The following is a 12939-nucleotide window of genomic DNA, read 5'->3' on the forward strand; positions in this document are numbered from 1 at the left end:
ATGAAAGCTGACTAATTTGTCGGTATATTTCATTTTCACGAAGACTGCTTAGGTCATTGTACTTGAGGACATTGTAATGTATGGTATGTGGTAATATAAAGCTACGCAGTAGAGGAAGTTTTGTCTAAACCTGTAAGACTAAATTCTGAGGAATTGTGTCACGTGCTGGCCAGAGCTTGTGAAGTTCTGTGGGAGGCGTTTCTTAAACATCTCTGAACTCCATCTTATAAAAGGTGAGGTTTTTATCTGTATCAACACTACACCATTGTAAACTACAACAGCCGTCCAGGCATCTGAGGAGGGTATATGTGCAGTGTGAGTTTATTTTCCTCTTGTAATTTGGCGTTTTCCCACTACTTTTACATTTTCTGCATCCATTATTAATTGGTTAATTTTGCTGTTTTTTATTTTTAATTAATAGCTTGTGTTATGTTTCATCTGTTTATAAGCTCAAAAATGTTGCCTCAGTCGTTGTATTGTGTTCATTCTGTTTAGATAAAGAGTGTCGTATAATGGAATCCACGGTGCGTTTATACATCCGTCTTCCTGAAGATTATAAGGAATTCCTAAAATCTGGAGAGTGGGTAAGCTAACCAAATGTTAAAAATTAATTTTTTTTCGGAATTTTTTTCTCAAAAATGATTTTTTCTTTATGAGGAATAATATCAAATAAAATGTCTATTAAAATAATTGTAATATTAACTCAAGGGTAGTAAACTAGGCAGAAATAATCCACAAAACATAACAGAATAATCCAAAACACATAAACTACCAAAGCAAAATGATTGACAGGCAAAAAGAGCCTCAAAATTATCTAATATAAAAAAAGAACACAATCACATTTGTTTTGCAGTCGACACAGAGGCTATAGGTGTGATATTTTAGGACAGCCAAATCAATGAAAACTTTAAGGTTAAATGGATATTATCTGAGTGCCATTCCATAACCACTGTCATTGACTTTCAGTCTTAAGACGTGTAAGTTTAAGATTTTGCTTGAGATGCTGTAATACACATAAGTGGTTTGTAAAATGGATGGATGAAAGTAAATGTAATCTGTCATCTTGTCTACCTTTCTTCATAGGACCATGGAATTGTTGTCACAGATCTGAATCCACACGTGACCAAAAGTGAGCTTCACGCCTACTTTCAAAAGTTCGGGACAATTACAGAATCTGATGTAAGTACTTGAACAGGGTACAGATGTGTTACACTGCCAAATGTATACATACACCCCCACAGACTCTAAAACAACTTCTGTCTCCATTATATGTGCCCTGGACTTTTATGTTTTAGTGTGTCCCTGTTACCGTGTTTGTTGTGCTTTGTAGATTTTTGTGTTGATGATTAGTCTTCATTGTTCCCAGCTGTGTGTCCGACAAGTGGCATATTACATCATCTAGCGACATTTAGAGACTTGTTGAGCATGGAAAATAGTTGGCAACACTGTTACCATCATCATGAATATCATTAAAGTTACCCTGCATCTAGATCTGCCTTAGCCTGACTACGTCAGACTTCGTACTTCCGCTCAATTTCATTTCGCTTCTGTACTCAGTCTGAGACCGCGTCAGAGCTTTCCGTTTTCCTCCGGCCTGAAAACAGCCGGCCAATCAACGAACAGAGGGCGGGCTGAGAGCCGTGACGTAGACACTGATTGTACCGTGGATGCGTAGATTTACTTCACATAATCTGCAAAAGTCGTTCACAGCCATGTTTACTCCGGTATTTCGCTAGATGGTTTTGTTTTCGCATCATACATGTGTTTACAGTGGAAGTTAGATGCGGCTGAGCATGCGCATAACACACGCCATAACCAAACGTTATGTGATTGGCTTACGGGTAACCAATGATTTTAAACTTCAGACAAGGGCCCCCCCCCCGTCTGAAAAATCATCTTTGATCCCCAAAATGACACATTAAAAAAAAAAAATTCTTCCTTTAATCACATCTTCATGCCTTAAAATAGCTTGTATGTAACTCAACACCCTTGCTTCATTTAGTATGCGTGGTTCTTTGAATATGCAAATGAGCCCCGCCTCCACTCACTCACTCAGCTCAGAGATCCACTCGTTGACGATCACACGTTGATCTGATTGGTTACAAGGTAGTTTGTGACGTCAGAAACACCAGCGATTTCAAAGCGTGTTTTTGAGACTGTCTTTGGTTCACTGCAGTTTTAAGGAGAAAATACTCAGCAATGGTGTCGACTTATGAATTTACACATGGTTTGTCTTAAAGCATATTAAAAACACCACATAGACAAATAAACAACATTAAAAGCTTGATTTTCTCCACAGTTTCCTAGTTTATTTCTAGAAATTACCCAACGATTTAAAAAATGACCCAATATTTTTGGAAAATAACCCAACATATTGACCCTATATGTGTGACCCAACGGTTGGGTTAAATAAATAACCCAACGTGTTTTACTGTGTACTGTAGTTCTGTGTCCGGTATCATCTCTGTTTAATGGTTGTGTTCTCCTTAATATTATTAAATTCAGTATATTTCACAGAATCTCCTGCATCGTGCACTTCACTACAGTAGTGCCGGACCTTGTCCGTTTTTGACCCAGTGCTGGGTTGCCAAAACGGCACAAAATTGGGTTGTTTTTAACCCAGCATTTTTTAGAGTGTAGCATACTTTGCCACCCTTCTCTTCATTATCTTGTATCTTAGATGATCTTTATTGTAATGTTTAAATGTGTTTTCAGCTCTACTAATTTGTAGACTTTTTTTTTTTCTTTGTCTCAATGAACAGATCACGATTGACAAGTCGTCAGGATGGCCGAAGGGTGTGGGCTTTGTGAGATATTCGTCTTCAGAGGAAGCTGAAGCAGCCAAAGCGGATGAGCCACACACACTTGGAGGTTTTCCGATATGGATCAACAAAATTGTTACGCCTAAAGTGAGTCAAAATACTGTTTGTCGCAAGGAGGCCTAGACTACTTGCTTAGACCTCCATTCTGGTCCAGATTGGCTTGTATGTTGGTTTGAGGTGGACCAGCATAACCATATCTGTCACCAGCCAAAAATGGTATTTCTGATTAATCTGGTTGATAAAGGGAAGCCTGCTAATTAAGCTAGCTAAGCATGTAGGGACACCAGCATCCCAATCCAATAACATCCATTCATCTCAATGGCAGCTGCCCGCTGCCCGCCATCATTGCTCATGAGCACACTTTTTTTGAGCCAGTCATATGTGACCCTGGACCACAAAACCAGTCACATGGGTCAATTTTATGAAATTGAGATGTATAGATCATCTGAAAGCTGAATAAATAAGCTTTCCATTGATGTATGGTTTGTTAGATATTGTTGAGATACAACTATTTGAGAATCTGGAATCTGAGGGTGCAAAAAAATCGAAACATTGAGAAAATCTCCTTTAAAGTTGGCCATTTATGTTCACGGTTGTGCTGCATTCACTCACAAAAATAAATGTTTTATATATTTACGGTAGGAAATTTATAAAATATCTTCATGGATCATGATCTTTACTTATTTTTTGGCATAAAAGAAAAATCGATCATTTTGACCCATACAATGTATTGTTGGCTATTGCCACAGATATACCAGTGCGACATGTGACTGGTTTTGTGGTCCAGGGTCACATATGAGCTGTAAAAGTGTGGGGTTTGGGACTGTTCGCGTTTATTCTTGTGGTGCGATCAGTCAATCAGTGTTGTCATGTATCAGTAGTCCCATGCAGTGGCATCACAGTGTTAACTGGGTCCCCTGTACAGTTTATTGCATTGGGAACCCTCAGAAGAAATTATGGTATGGGGGAGAAAATTGGTGGAAATTGCGGGGGCCTTCAGGAGAGATTGTTATGGGCCTCTTTACACAGTTACCCTTCCCCCCTGCTAGCCACGCCCCTGGTCACATGGCATTTTATGTTCAGGTGATTGGCTCAAATCAACCTGGCAGCAGAATTCTACATCTCTGAATAGCCATCAGCAGATTTCATAGCACATGTTTCTGCACCAGCCGGACAACTGCCCTTGAGATGAAAGGAGAAAACTGAAGGATTGTTGTTATTTCCAAGTATTAGTCAAAAGTTGTAAATAAAACAAGAAAATACTATTTCAGTCTTTACTTTAAAGTTTCTCATTTAATTCAATGCGATACTTGCTGTGTCTTTGTACTTATTTGTGAAATTGACTAGCCAAGGATAAAGTTACTTATTTATCTGTTTGTCCAGAACCGGTTTGATACTCAACACCGATCCTTTCAGCCAAACCTGTGTGTGAACTAGAAGTGGAATATAAGGAATATGATTTGCACTAAACCTCATCCTATCCTTTTACTGGAAGAAATGTGAACTAAATGTTGCTGTAATTCAATGTACATTTTTTTAATTTTATACATTCATTATTGCATTCAATGTCTATGAAATGCCCTGTACTGTGAAGGATCACTTTTTTTATGTATGCCTGAGATGCTGAATAAATTTATCCTCAGAACAATTCTTGGTGTCTTTTTGTTGAGAAAGATGGTATACATACATACATACCTATTATACTGAGGGTTATTTTCAGCTTTTACAACGGAGTGAGATTTTAAGTAGAGTTTGAATGTGATAATAATGGGAACTATAATAATTTAGAACAGTGTTATAATTATATATATATATATATATATATATATATATATATATATATATATATATATATATATATATATAAATAAATAAAAAAAAAATAAAAATAAAATAAAAATAAAAAAAAAAAAATATATATATATATATATATATATATATATATATATATATATATATATATATATATATATATGTGCTTCTGTGAAAAGTCTTTTTTATGGCAATTTCCTCTGAATTTGTGAAGATTAAAATTACTTGAAATGGGAATGTTAATCTTAGCTCAGTCTTTCAATAAAATAAAATAAAAATCTGCATTTTGTTTTGGTTTCTATTGTTAAAGTATCCTTTAAAGTTTTTTTTTTTTTTATTATTATTATTTTTTTTATGCCCACATAAATAAGTCTTGAAGAGCTTGTTAAAATGTCCATCACCTTGCTTAGCCCAGTTATCATTTGCTCATGGAAACAAAGATGTTTTCATATAAAGTATTTGCACTTGCAAGTTTCCCCTAAAAACAAAAATGAAAACAAAGACACAGGCCTAAGTGCGTTTCTAGGTTCAGAATGGCAGAAAAACAAATTATAGGTGGAAATGACACGGGTATTTTGCATTGCTTGTTCTGGGGAAAAATTATTTTGCTTCTATTGCCCTTAGGGTTACAGAGTTAGGAATCAAATGCAAATTGTCATATTATAGCGCCACCTAGTGTCGGATGGGTGAGTTCACTGAGTAACTGTGTACAGTTCACAAAACCATCCTGCCAATTTTAGGGTCTCTACGATTATGGTCTCTGACGCCCATACACTTTTAGGGCAGAAAATTAAGGAAGAAGCAGCAAATCGGTAGCTTCAAACACAATAGGGTTTCTCAGGACCTCTATAATACTATAGTAGCAGCAGTAAAATTCTGACCATTTTATAATGCAACAATCTTCTTTTTTTTTTTTTTTTTTTTTTTTTACCTCTGTTGAATAAGACATGCAGATTGAATTAGAAAAATCTGCTCCATCTTAAACACTCATGACATTCCTGTCAAAACATAAACAGGCAAAGCATTTCCATAGCCTGTGTCAATTTTGAACCACACAAGTAAAATAAATAAAAAACGGGTGAAAACTGTTTGTTGACAACAGTTCTTCTAACCCTAATTGATGGAGTGTGTAGCTTTTCATTTCTTATTAAACAAATCATGGCCATTCCCAGGATGACAGTGTCAAGATTCATTAGGCTTACAAATGCAGCAGCAAAGTTGAATGGCATTTGATTTTAATTAAGCTGATATTTCAACCAAGGAGCTCTAAAATGTCTGGTAATTATCATTTTCCCCATTAAATATGTGTATCCATAAACGTTTGAAGGCCACGTGTGATTTCCTCCTGTGTTCGTGCGCTAGAGGGCAACAGCCTCATGTCCAACACACCATCCAGCAAACGAGGAAGAAGCCGATTCACCAGTGACATTCCTCGAGCGGGAAAGAATGGCAAACGCGGGAAATGAAATCGCGTTTAAAAAGGTATATTTCAACACGTTTAACTCTTTACGTCTTCGGGTCTTTAACATGCATCTCATAATGCCATAGCAAGTCGAACACATTCAGGTCATGAGCGTTTTTCATGATGCCACGGCGTTGCATTGATTCCTATCTATCCCTCTGTTTTAGGAGACTGTTGCCAAACTGTTGACACGCTCTTTTAAGGAGGACAAAACCAAAGGTGAGAAACAGTCAGACACACGCAGGGTTCACCTGTCAATGTGGTAAAATGAGAGAAGCTGTTGGTTATGGAAACTGTTATGCATTTAAAACGTTCCTGCATGGCAAATTAAAACAATATATAAATATTTCTTTCTCGTCGTATTTTGATTAGGCCACCTGTCATAATGTCAAAACGCATCATCATTTTGTTCTTCATTTTTCTTTGTGGCCGGGAGTGCTACTTATACATAATACGAAAATGAAACAAAAACCAAACCTTTAGTATTCCCAGCTAAACATCTGATAGCACACGTACATCTGAGACGTATATTTGATGTGTGTTTACATCGTGACAACATATTTTTTTTCCTCATCTGCAATACATCTCTAAGACGTTTCCTGTCAAATGTCAAATAGATGTTTAGAAAATGTCTAAGATGTTTATGATTTAGAATACAGTAAAACTGACATCTTAAAGACGCTGATGCTTTCCAGATGAAGTGATCTTTAACAGACGTCTTGCAGACGTACATGTGCTCTTCGTACTTGGGATTCTGGATTTTACTGTTGATAATTTGACATGATCCAGGATTGTTTGGTTGTTCGAAGCTCATCGCGGAGTTGCTGTCATAGCAACAGGTCCATAAACTCAAAGTGCTTTGTGGTAGATTTATTTTTCTTCTTTCGCACCTGATTTAAGTCTATCTGGGTCTCGTCTACAATCGACGTCCCCGTTCAATAATATTTATACTCTAGTGCGTCTCCTCATCGACGTCGGCTAACCCTAACTTGCTGCGCAGCAATAACTAAACATACTTCAGACAAGCCTACAAATATGCTTTAATCACGGCCGGAGGATCAGAGAGAATCCCACCAGAAAAAAGAATACAATAGTTTTTATTAAATAGGAGCATGGCGAGAATGATGTGATACATTAAATAATTTCTAGGGATGCACCGATATGAACATTTTGGCCGATACCGATAATTCTTTATATTTGAAAGCCGATAACCGATATATTGGCAGATAAATATAAACCCAAATTTTTATATCATTTTTGAGAGCCTGATTACAAAAACAAAAGTCTCACCATTAAAATCACGTCCCAAGCACACAATTATAATGATGTTCTCATTATAATTTTATGTAAGCTGATATGACAGACTTGCGCTGCACATGTTGCACTGAACCGTATTTTCCTTTTTTAAGTGATTCCACTCAAGCGATTCAAATCCATCATGTTGAACAGTGCACATCAGAAGTGTCTCAGCTGAAGGAATTAATACAGGAATTAATACAGCTTTAATATATCAGCCAAAAATTCTTATCAGGCCGATAACGATAACAGTAAAAATGAACACATATCGGCCGACACCGATATGGTGGCCGATATATCGTGCATCCCTAATAATTTCCCTACAATTTGATTGGTTCTTCATATGCAAACCCTTCTGTTACTAGGTAGAAGCAAACTCTGTTTTCTTGATTACTTCATTGTTAATCACAAGTTTAAGTGTTTTTAGACATCTGTCTAGTTTCATTTCCCCTATTTGTTATTTATACACTCACACACTCAAAGTCACAAGGTTTCGACCAAAGGGGTTTGGAAACATTTAAGATTCAAATGTGGTGATGCTTAATTTAGTCTGTCCCAGCCACTGCTACTTTCTTACAAGAGTACACTATTGAACCAGGAACAATAATATATCATTTAAAAATACATTTGCAAATAATATTAGCCTATAATGTTGCTTCACATGTAAAATTAAATGAATTGCTAAATGCAACATTGAATTAAAAATGTAAAGCCTGGAGAAATACTAGAAATCGTGAAATAATTGTGAATCATGTTACTAACAGTGCATTTCATTTAGCCTATCTCTATTATAACTTTTGAGTTGTTTTGGTCGTTTGGCTGTTTCATTATAAAGGTCCAGAAATTCTTGACTCTTGCATTGTCAATACAAGATCTTTGATGCACCTCTTAAATGAAATCCCTCCCTTGTCTGGCATGTGCTTCTCTTATGCTTGTCTGAAACTTTGTATTTTGAGCACTTCTTGCGTCGTTTGCCTCTTCATGATGACTCGTTTGCTGCATTCCTCATTTGTAAGTTGCTTTGGATATAGGTGTCTGCTAAATGTAAATGTAAAATCACAACATTTATTTCCATCAAGAGGTGCATGAGTTTTTGGTGAAGATCTTGTATTGACAATGAAAGAGTCTAGCCGCTAGCCAATCGCTGATCGTGGTTTCGAGTATCTCTATCTGGCCTTTCCAATAAACACAAGATCGCGCAGTAATCTCAGACAACTTAATCCAGATATTTTAAGCAAATCAGCAAATTTGTTTGAAGAAGCAAATTATCCATAGATCAGTGATCACGATTATAAGATCTGGCATCTATCAAATCATCTCAGATGTATTAATCGAGGTATAAAGAAGTGGCAAATTTTGTTTTGAGGTAAATTTTTTTTTAATTTAGTACATAATTTGTGACTAATTGATCCTCTCACATCAGATAAATAAAAAAATAACTTCTCTGCAAGACCGAATTGTGAGTTTATAACTTGCAATTCTGACTTTTTTCCTGTGGATTGTGAGAGATAAATTCGCAATTACCTTTATTATTATTATTATTATTATTATTTTATTCTGTGTTGGAATCAGGCTTTTAAATGAACAAACTCTCAGTTCTCAGGTCAAGTGTTCTGAGTACAGTTTAGTTTTTTTCCCTCTCTGGTCGTTTCGGTCTGATGTATTTGTGAAATCTCCCCTCACATTTGAACACCAAACGCAACATGATCACTTGCAGCCGGTTCCCGTTCCAGTTCACTTCTCCTGAACTAGTTTTTGGTGCAGTTTTGTAGCTTTGCACATGTGTGAGGAGGAGTCGGATAAAGACAGAAACATTCCAGTTACTCGTATCAGTGTTCAGTCATGACGTTTTTCTTGTGCAGTCAGCAGTGATGCTGTCGTCCTCGTGACGGAGATGCTGAAAGTGTTTGTTGAAGGTAAGACAGACTTTACCTGTCCTGGTCTGATACAGTAGTGCAGTTTCTCTCAGTACTGATGTGAGGATGGTCTGTCTGCCACAGAGGCGACGCGCAGAGCTGTTAAACAGGCCAGCAGTGAAGACTGTGACACCGTCGACATTGAGCACTTTGAGAAGATTCTGCCACAATTGGTGAGTTTTGTTTTCTATTGGAATATATTGTAAAATGTAATTTATTCCTGTGTTCAAAGCTGAATTTCCAGCATCATTACTCCAGTCTTCAGTGTCACATGATCCTTCAGAAATCACTCTAATATGATGATTTGATGCTCAAGAAACATTTGTGAGTATTATCAAAGGATTTTTTTTATTATCAGGATTTTTTGAATAGAAAGTTCAATGAACAGCATATATATATATATATATATATATATATATATATATATATATATATATATAGTATTATATATATTTATTTATTTATTTATTAAATAGAACAATGTTTTCTCAAGGATCATGTGACACTGACGACTGGAATAATGATGCTGAAAATTCAGCTTTGATCACAGGAATACATTACATTTTTAACATATATTCACATAATTTTTTTTTTTTAATTGTAATATTTCATTATTACTTTTTCACTGGAGTTTTGATTTAAAACATTTTTTCTTTTAAAAACATTTTTTTTTTTATGTTTCCAAAACTGGTGCTATATATTTACATCAATATTGAATTATTGAACAAACAATGGACTCACAAAATTAAAAATTATCACAAAACAGTTGTTTTTCTAAAAGCTGACTTTCTTAATATTGGATTTTGAAAACCGTTACAGTTCTGTACGGTTAGCCGTGTTTCTGTGCTTTTACTAAACCTTAAAATACTCTCAATGTGTCAGACTGCGTTGTTTTGTGTGTTGCATACTAGCAAAACTATCAGAATTTCTTACAATTCCTTTCCCTTTGCAGCTTCTTGACTTCTAGAGATGCCAGCAGAGGGCGATGCAACCTAGTTCTGCTGAAACGCCAACATCCTGGACTTCACTTTTGCACATTTACAAAATGTAGCAAACTTTATTTTGACTGTGTGCATGTATTAAATGTATGACTAATAAAATTGTAATTTTACTGGTGATCCTGTGCTCAATCTGTCAAACGTTGGTATTGTTTAGTGGTTTATTTATGTGCATAAATCACTGGGTAACAGCGCTTTTATTATGGTCTGGAGTCTCTGTGGGCCACCTGTGCTCTGCTCAGCGGCAGGTGCTCCCAGCATGCTCTGCTCCGGCCCCCATCAAAGCCTCTCCAAGCAGTTGGAATTGATTAAAGTAATAAGGGAGGCTGCAAAGACCCTTAGATGATGACAAGTGGCAGGAAAAAGAAGCACCCCCTCCGGCCACTTTGAAGTTCCCCTTCTTCCCCTCGCTGTCCTGCAAAGTGCTGCGGTTAAAGGTGTCACGGGGGTGAGAGGGCAACAGGGCGGAATGTGTGTGTGTGTGTGTGTGTGGAGAGAGAGTGTCAGCCTGTTAAAATTATGGCGACCACACGCATAGTTGTTCAGTTTTAGTGGAAGCATAACAAAACAAATTGGGACCGAGGAACATGACACAGGAAGAGAGAGGGGTGTAATTTTGAGGGTAAATAAACAAGACGTCGGGTTGCTCAAGGGGGCTCCCGGTCTTTCATCATTTTGCTCTGATAATTGTGCTAACCTGCCGCCAGAGAGTTTCCAGTAGTGAATGATGTTGGTTAAGGGGTTTGCTTTGCATGGGTTTGTTGTTGGGTAAGCAGAGCACAAGGAAAGATCAACATGTTGGATTTGGTTAGATCCTAGTTAAGGGCAACAGCAAGAAAATACTGCTTTTATGCTGGATACAAGCCTATTTGCTTAAATTGAGGTTTCTACATTAATGGAAAGCCTGAAAATGCTGGGATATTTTATAATTGTGGTTTACAGGTGTGGAAAATTAATTTGTTTAGTCAATATACTTTTTTTCTAGTTACGTTCAGCTATGTATGTAACAGTTATCGTGAATACAGCAGTAGGCTCGAGTACTTTATTGATTTTATAAAACGGTTACCACACAATACAAATATTAAAGCCAAAAAATATGTATCAATTTAACTTTCATGAAGTAAAATTATTTAAAGCCTTACTTCCTTCTGCTGAAAAAAAAAAGAGTCCCTGACCGTGAACAGTAACAGAAATTACATTATTTATCCATTAGATGGCAGCAAATACTGTCTATGAGTCAGTCAGAAGAGAAGACTTTTATATTGAAAGGATCGAAACTTGTGAAGACGGAAAAGCAAGACGCAACTGACAAATGTCAGGGCACGGGAAAACCCCTTAACTGTAAAAATGATAGATATCACAGCGGACATTCAAACGGATTTTTATTACAAATATAGGACTGACCTGAAGGAAAATGCCAAATCTACTGTAAATGCAGGTACACTCACTTACTTGATCTCTCACAATTCTGTAGTAATAGACCGTATGTAGCCCCGCCCCTTTTCAGCGCTGAGCTCGTTGTCTTTTGACTTCCGGTCTGTATTTTCACAGCGATCTTGCGTATTTATGAATGAACGGCTCGTTTTAAAATCTTCCTGGTCTACTGACATTAAGACATCCACTTTAAACATTACAATCCTCATGTTAACTTTACATTAAGTAAATCCACTTCAAAAGCTACTCCTGGACAGCAATGCCATAGGAATATACAGAGCGACCGCAAAAATGGAAGTTCAAAGACAATATTCTAAAGATAGTGGCGCCCTTGTTTCTCTGGCGCATAAGGTCTAAAGGCCTAGGTCTATAAGCTTCAATGAACAATATCAATGAGAACATGTTTACGTTGCTAGGGGTGTTGTGATCAGTGGCGGATACAGAATGTAGGTGGGCCTGGTGAATATACGGAGGGGCCTCGGTTTTTTAAGCTTATATAGGCCTACACGCCCAGTGGCGTAACTTTGCTAAATCAGATATATGTACAATAACATTACGATGTCCAGCAATCGATTTAAATAGTAGGCTACATGGGGTTTAATGAGATGTAGCCTAATATATGTTGTCAGTGCCGAGAATTTTCGTGTGAATAAATACATAGATCCGTCTACTTGAACAATGTGTACCTTAATGGTCCAGTGGTAGAACTTTCGCTAACCGTGTCATAGGTTCTGGGTTCTAATCCGTTTTTTTTTTTTTTTTTCTCGTATAGTTTTTTTTTCTTATCAAAACCGATTATGTTCATCAGTGGTTGTATATCAAGCAGGGACATGTTTGTGTGCATTATGTTTTGTGATTTCACCAGAACGAATAGAGAGTATCCGCAACGGATTGAAGCACGCGTCCTAGTGAAGACAGTGCGGTGTGCGCGAGCCACACAAGAAAACGCTGTATCCGCGCCACTGATCGCAGCGGCAACAAGCACTTTGATCACTTGATTTAAAAAACACATTTCAGCGCTAGATCGTCTCTTTAAAAAAACGAATGAAATGAAAACTCTGCCAGTTAACTGGAGATGTTTTAATGATTGGCACATTCGTGCCTCGAGATGTTTTAAAAAGTGGTGGGGACATGTCCCACCCGCAAATTACGCCTATGTACACGCCTGATAAATATGTCAACTATAGCAGATCGGTACT

General features: G+C 36.9%; 2 protein-coding genes across 3 annotated transcripts; both read left to right on the plus strand.

Moving 5' to 3' along the window:
• Position 1: 1 nt before the first annotated feature.
• Positions 2 to 4470, plus strand: LOC311091853 (putative RNA-binding protein RbpA). 2 transcript variants are annotated; one of them, XM_084127960.1, is made up of 5 exons: positions 2 to 315; positions 496 to 584; positions 1084 to 1179; positions 2763 to 2909; positions 4206 to 4470. In XM_084127960.1, exons 2-5 carry the CDS (start codon positions 513 to 515, stop codon positions 4257 to 4259), a joined length of 369 nt encoding a protein of 122 aa, XP_083984086.1. In that variant the 5' UTR covers positions 2 to 315; positions 496 to 512; the 3' UTR covers positions 4260 to 4470. The 2 variants fall into 2 exon arrangements, with proteins under 2 accessions (XP_083984086.1, XP_083984085.1); XM_084127959.1 differs by having other exon boundaries at positions 2 to 584.
• Positions 4471 to 6011: 1541 nt separating this feature from the next.
• On the plus strand, positions 6012 to 10419 carry cenpx (centromere protein X). The gene is made up of 5 exons (XM_084134956.1): positions 6012 to 6116; positions 6264 to 6315; positions 9255 to 9308; positions 9393 to 9481; positions 10261 to 10419. Exons 1-5 carry the CDS (start codon positions 6081 to 6083, stop codon positions 10273 to 10275), a joined length of 246 nt encoding a protein of 81 aa, XP_083991082.1. The 5' UTR covers positions 6012 to 6080; the 3' UTR covers positions 10276 to 10419.
• The last annotated feature ends 2520 nt before the right edge of the window (positions 10420 to 12939 follow it).

Source organism: Abramis brama (assembly GCF_963993115.1).
Source record: "Abramis brama genome assembly, chromosome: 1".
Taxonomy (NCBI): domain Eukaryota; kingdom Metazoa; phylum Chordata; class Actinopteri; order Cypriniformes; family Leuciscidae; genus Abramis; species Abramis brama.

Excerpts from the sequence above, each read along its gene's own strand:
- LOC311091853 (XM_084127959.1), top strand. The coding sequence starts at position 513 with ATGGAATCCACGGTGCGTTTATACATCCGTCTTCCTGAAGATTATAAG. Across the intron at positions 585-1,083 it reads TCCTAAAATCTGGAGAGTGG|GACCATGGAATTGTTGTCAC; the intron begins GTAAGCTAACCA and ends CTTTCTTCATAG. Across the intron at positions 2,910-4,205 it reads ACAAAATTGTTACGCCTAAA|AACCGGTTTGATACTCAACA; the intron begins GTGAGTCAAAAT and ends CTGTTTGTCCAG.
- cenpx (XM_084134956.1), top strand. The coding sequence starts at position 6,081 with ATGGCAAACGCGGGAAATGAAATCGCGTTTAAAAAG. Across the intron at positions 6,316-9,254 it reads TAAGGAGGACAAAACCAAAG|TCAGCAGTGATGCTGTCGTC; the intron begins GTGAGAAACAGT and ends TTTCTTGTGCAG. Across the intron at positions 9,309-9,392 it reads GCTGAAAGTGTTTGTTGAAG|AGGCGACGCGCAGAGCTGTT; the intron begins GTAAGACAGACT and ends TGTCTGCCACAG.